Genomic DNA, 5,967 nt, shown 5'->3' with positions numbered 1-5,967 from the left:
ATAGTGTATTGGCAGATTTGAGGAACATTGTATTTTACAAACAGAATCTAATCTAGTTTATAATCCATTAAACAGCAATTGGGAACTCATAATCTGTCCGTATTACTTACTTCACCTTTAAAAAGTTTTCCAATGAAATTCAAATTCAAAAATACTTTATTGGTCCCAAAGGGAAATCAATGAAATAAAATTTGGTATGTTTGTTTAGTAGCTGGATAATATTATTTAATAAAATTAACCACYAACATTAAATGTGATTACACATGGACTGAAGTTCTCATGTTATCATTGTGTATAGTTTCTTCAAAAAGAAGTTACAAACTACTTTAATGAAGAAAAAAATCTATGTTAAAAAATGTCGCAAAGTTTTAAACCAGGTTTTATGTCAGGATTCAAAACAGGGTTTAAAACTAGAAAATTGTCTCAAATGTAACTAAAAATATTCCAATCTGACATTTTTTATCCACTTGTCCTTCTTCTTGGGTTAAAGTGGGAACAGATTTATCTCCCAGTTTGAGATAATCTTCAATATTCACATTTTAAAATATATTTTAAAGTTGTTAATTAACCTAAGAAACTCACTATATCTGTTCAGCTAAAGCAGAACACTTTCGAGGTGGACTGTTTGTTTCGGTCGGACATGAATTAAGGTAACAAGCAGTTGTTTACATCGGAAATAGCGCAGGCTGTTCGGAAAATTAATTAATTTTGTGGCTTTGAAGCTACGACTGGGTCCAACATCTGGTCTTTATCAAGTATCTAACTTATCTGTACGATGTCCTGATGGTTCGGGATGTTAGTTGGTTACAGCAGCAGCTCGGAGGAGGACGGTGAACCCGGAAGTGAAGCGAGGAGTCGAAATAGCCGAAGATCAGTGGAGGAAGATGAGGGAAGCCGAGACCTTCCAGCCAAGAAGAAAGCCAGGACTGAGGAGCTGGATCCTAAAACGAGGTGTGTACATAGTACAAAGTTCAGTCAGTCTGTCTGAATTTGTTATTTGTTATTTATTTTTAAATGCAAATAAAAGCCATTTGTTTAGTAGCTGGACAAAATTAGATGTTTGAAATCTTAGAAATTCAAGATATTTGACAGCTTCACCATTTCCGACAAAGCTTATAACCATTCTTTGATGGGACATCCACAGTTTAAAGAGCAAATACTTGCTCAATAGGATTAAAAACTTAATTAGCAAATTCTTCAGTCTGATTATTTCAGATGAAAATAAAACATGTGCATGTCCTGCAGACTGCCTCTGCCCGGTTGCCTCCTGAGCATGTTCCCTGATGACGACGATGAAACACTGACTGAAGACAGCTCCCTTCATGGTGGACGCATCCGCTCCTTCAAGCACGAGAGAGGAAATTGGGCCACTTATGTTTATCTGCCTTGTAAGAAGCAACCAGATCAGTTTTTTTTTTTTTTTTGTAAACCCTTCTCTAATCCTGGTTCTTGACTATGTGGCTCATTTTTGTGTCAGACCATCCTGAGGAGGAATTTGAGGAGCTTTTAGAGGAGTTGCTGTCAACTTTGGGGGCTCATGGTCCGATACTGACGCAGCAGGAGGAGTTCCACCTGAGTCTGTCTCAGACGGTGGTGCTCAGGCACCACTGGATCCAGCCATTTACACAAAGCCTCCAGTCGGGCCTCTCTCAGTGCAGAAGGTTTGTTTATCACTCCTTGATTTGCAGACAAACAAATTGGATTCAAATTTTAGATTTTTAGCTAAACGCTTCAGAAGAAGAATCTAAACTTGTTTGTGAGACACACAAAGTACCAGACAAAGTTCAAAGCACATGTGAAACATGTAACAAAGACACGCACTTCTGTGTGGAATTTATATTTGTACTCCCTAATACATGGTGAGGTTTTTTTTTCTTCCTCCTCAAACTGAACTACCAGAGGTGTCTGATTGACTCAACACAGCTAATTTCATTCAGCATCATCTAAACCCTTAAGTAGATCAGGAAGTATTAGAAATAAAGATGAAGTAACTTAGTGTAGATCATCTATTGTTAGATGAAACTGACTTCCTGCCAATTTCTAAAAAACTGTACAGTAGATCCTGAGCAATGGTAGACATCCCAAAAGTTGGTGTTTTAGATAGCTTGTTTAATAAAATTTAATTATTAATTGATAAAAGAAAAAATCTTTTGTGAAATAAACATGTTTTTTAAATGTAACAATACCAGGTCTCCAAACAATAGTTTTCCTCAACTCTATAAGTTTCTCCATTTTCAGATGTACTTACTTGCATAGTCTTTCTTGACTGTTTAACATGTACTAGTTTTTACTGATGGCATGTAATGAATTTGATAAATAGGAACTCTACGGGAAACAAACAATACATTAAAACAAATCACAGCTGTTGTCACTCTGTCGACATTCTCATAAAAGCTAATTCCTGTTGGCAGGTTTGCGTGTTCAGCAGCTACGCTGAAGGTCTACTGCAACGCTGAGAGGACAAGGTAATGTCTTTAAGCATTTATCTAAAAATTTACTTTGGAAACATTTACTTTAATTTAACTTGAAATGTTAAAATTGAAATCAAAAGTTAGATGCTTTTTTAATGCTGACCATTCAACAGAGAGTCACTTTTTTTTTTCCTTTCCTGGAAATTTGTGATGTTGAGGTTTGGTAAATCTTCCAATATCTGAGTTCAAGAAAAGTAAAAAAAAAAAAAAGGAACAATAAACCTAAAAAGTGATTGTCATCCAATCAACACATTAAATCACTACAATATAACTGTATGTTCAAGCCACACCATCCCATATTACATAACCAGGCTGTGAGAAGAAGCAAAATGTTTTATGACAGTGCAATGAAATAACCTCATTAAACATGTTTATATGGAAGTCATGTATACTGAAGGACTTTAAAGCCTTCATTAATTGATATTAAGTGTATATGGTACACTGGGTAGAGTATTGCAACAGAACGTATTNGTGTGCTTCTACGATGTAGCTTCTCTTTTTGGCACGAGTGCTAGTTTGTGCACAACACCGGGTTAGCCCCGGGAACACAACGACCGCGAAGCGAAAGCAACGGTGACACGTTCCTAAAGGCAGGGAAATAAACACATTTACATACCTGAAGCTTTCTGCCAATCCTAAGGGGAAATCATGGTTCAATATGACGAAGGTTAGCTGCTCTCCCAAAATAAATTAACCGSAGGGTCTCCTCTTTACATCCGCAGACGGAGCTCTGATGCTCGCCTTGTTGAAGCGCTGGGGTTCCAGGAGCCGGGGGCCGAAAATGTAGGGTCCTTAAACTGTCCCGTATCAACCCTTAACGGCTCCGTTTCGAATCATTTATCGGGCTCACGATGCATCCTCTCGACAGGCGAGAAGACGATGATTTTGTTATCAATTAGAGGCTAGCTGAGGGCTAGCTGCGGAGCCCCTGGCCGCGCACGGGAACATGAACACACAAGAGTTAATTGGCATGAACACACAGACACACAGTGGGCATGGTGTGTGTGATGGCTTTCAATTCAGCTCAATTCACGTTTATTGTCGCATGWACCCGAGACAATGTCACAATGGTATGGTGTGCATTCTCCTGTAAATTGACAATTAAAACAATAAATTAATTAACAATTAAAAACCAATTTGGTACAATTAGCCTAAAAGCATATTGTTCAAATTGAAGCGAAAAACAATGTTAGATCATACAGTTTGAGATTATGAAAGAATAGAATAGAATAGAAATCTMATTTATTGTACCACAGTGGGAAAATAAGTTAAAGGTAAATATCATAAATGTTGAAACTCAGGTGAAAAATAAAAAAAGAGGCCAAATAACTATCACTCCTGTCTGAATGATTACCATCCTCTTCCTCACTAAACAATCAATTTCAGCCAATATGGACACATATAAGTAATGAAAATACAACAACAGTGTGTTCTGAAGTTTCAGAGGACTTATATGAGGACGCTGTTCTTGTTTTTGTGATCCCCRGATAACTATGACAAAGCTCCAACAGCATTACCTGATCCACTGCTACCTGAATCCAGAATTGGGTTCTGACATATGTTTGCTCTCAAGTCACATGGATGTTATCTCAATTTATTTTGAAATATTCATTATTTTTGTTAATATAATGCCAGTGCTCTCTTATAGGGCAGCTCCTACTTAAATACTGTTGAGAATTCTGATAAATAGTGTATTGGCAGATTTGAGGAACATTGTATTTTACAAACAGAATCTAATCTAGTTTATAATCCATTAAACAGCAATTGGGAACTCATAATCTGTCCGTATTACTTACTTCACCTTTAAAAAGTTTTCCAATGAAATTCAAATTCAAAAATACTTTATTGGTCCCAAAGGGAAATCAATGAAATAAAATTTGGTATGTTTGTTTAGTAGCTGGATAATATTATTTAATAAAATTAACCACYAACATTAAATGTGATTACACATGGACTGAAGTTCTCATGTTATCATTGTGTATAGTTTCTTCAAAAAGAAGTTACAAACTACTTTAATGAAGAAAAAAATCTATGTTAAAAAATGTCGCAAAGTTTTAAACCAGGTTTTATGTCAGGATTCAAAACAGGGTTTAAAACTGGAAAATTGTCTCAAATGTAACTAAAAATATTCCAATCTGACATTTTTTATCCACTCGTCCTTCTTCTTGGGTTAAAGTGGGAACAGATTTATCTCCCAGTTTGAGATAATCTTCAATATTCACATTTTAAAATATATTTTAAAGTTGTTAATTAACCTAAGAAACTCACTATATCTGTTCAGCTAAAGCAGAACACTTTCGAGGTGGACTGTTTGTTTCGGTCGGACATGAATTAAGGTAACAAGCAGTTGTTTACATCGGAAATAGCGCAGGCTGTTCGGAAAATTAATTAATTTTGTGGCTTTGAAGCTACGACTGGGTCCAACATCTGGTCTTTATCAAGTATCTAACTTATCTGTACGATGTCCTGATGGTTCGGGATGTTAGTTGGTTACAGCAGCAGCTCGGAGGAGGACGGTGAACCCGGAAGTGAAGCGAGGAGTCGAAATAGCCGAAGATCAGTGGAGGAAGATGAGGGAAGCCGAGACCTTCCAGCCAAGAAGAAAGCCAGGACTGAGGAGCTGGATCCTAAAACGAGGTGTGTACATAGTACAAAGTTCAGTCAGTCTGTCTGAATTTGTTATTTGTTATTTATTTTTAAATGCAAATAAAAGCCATTTGTTTAGTAGCTGGACAAAATTAGATGTTTGAAATCTTAGAAATTCAAGATATTTGACAGCTTCACCATTTCCGACAAAGCTTATAACCATTCTTTGATGGGACATCCACAGTTTAAAGAGCAAATACTTGCTCAATAGGATTAAAAACTTAATTAGCAAATTCTTCAGTCTGATTATTTCAGATGAAAATAAAACATGTGCATGTCCTGCAGACTGCCTCTGCCCGGTTGCCTCCTGAGCATGTTCCCTGATGACGACGATGAAACACTGACTGAAGACAGCTCCCTTCATGGTGGACGCATCCGCTCCTTCAAGCACGAGAGAGGAAATTGGGCCACTTATGTTTATCTGCCTTGTAAGAAGCAACCAGATCAGTTTTTTTTTTTTTTTTGTAAACCCTTCTCTAATCCTGGTTCTTGACTATGTGGCTCATTTTTGTGTCAGACCATCCTGAGGAGGAATTTGAGGAGCTTTTAGAGGAGTTGCTGTCAACTTTGGGGGCTCATGGTCCGATACTGACGCAGCAGGAGGAGTTCCACCTGAGTCTGTCTCAGACGGTGGTGCTCAGGCACCACTGGATCCAGCCATTTACACAAAGCCTCCAGTCGGGCCTCTCTCAGTGCAGAAGGTTTGTTTATCACTCCTTGATTTGCAGACAAACAAATTGGATTCAAATTTTAGATTTTTAGCTAAACGCTTCAGAAGAAGAATCTAAACTTGTTTGTGAGACACACAAAGTACCAGACAAAGTTCAAAGCACATGTGAAACATGTAACA

General features: G+C 37.3%; 3 protein-coding genes across 3 annotated transcripts in view; 2 read left to right on the top strand and 1 right to left on the bottom strand.

Annotated features, from left to right (window-relative positions):
* Positions 1–4,807, bottom strand: part of znf319b (zinc finger protein 319b) — a 13,532-nt gene extending 8,725 nt beyond the window's left edge. Inside the window, exon 1 of the mRNA XM_008411674.2 lies at positions 3,088–4,807. The gene's annotated coding sequence lies outside the window, so the exon portion shown is untranslated. The remainder of the gene's footprint in view (positions 1–3,087) is intronic.
* LOC103466231 (U6 snRNA phosphodiesterase-like) overlaps positions 20–5,967 on the top strand; it is an 8,449-nt gene continuing 2,501 nt past the window's right edge. The window contains exons 1-4 of the mRNA XM_008411677.2: positions 20–951; positions 1,246–1,388; positions 1,478–1,661; positions 2,412–2,465. Coding sequence (XP_008409899.1) covers positions 794–951; positions 1,246–1,388; positions 1,478–1,661; positions 2,412–2,465 — 539 coding nt within the window. The 5' untranslated portion in view covers positions 20–793. The remainder of the gene's footprint in view (positions 952–1,245; positions 1,389–1,477; positions 1,662–2,411; positions 2,466–5,967) is intronic.
* Positions 4,814–5,894, top strand: LOC103466230 (U6 snRNA phosphodiesterase-like). Its single transcript, XM_017305443.1, has 3 exons — positions 4,814–5,108; positions 5,403–5,545; positions 5,635–5,894. Exons 1-3 carry the CDS (start codon positions 4,951–4,953, stop codon positions 5,877–5,879), a joined length of 546 nt encoding a protein of 181 aa, XP_017160932.1. The 5' UTR covers positions 4,814–4,950; the 3' UTR covers positions 5,880–5,894.

This window comes from Poecilia reticulata, linkage group LG6 (genome assembly GCF_000633615.1).
Source record: "Poecilia reticulata strain Guanapo linkage group LG6, Guppy_female_1.0+MT, whole genome shotgun sequence".
Lineage (NCBI taxonomy): Eukaryota > Metazoa > Chordata > Actinopteri > Cyprinodontiformes > Poeciliidae > Poecilia > Poecilia reticulata.
The sequence above is the reverse complement of the archived record's forward strand: the minus strand, read 5'-3'. Positions and strand labels throughout refer to the sequence as shown.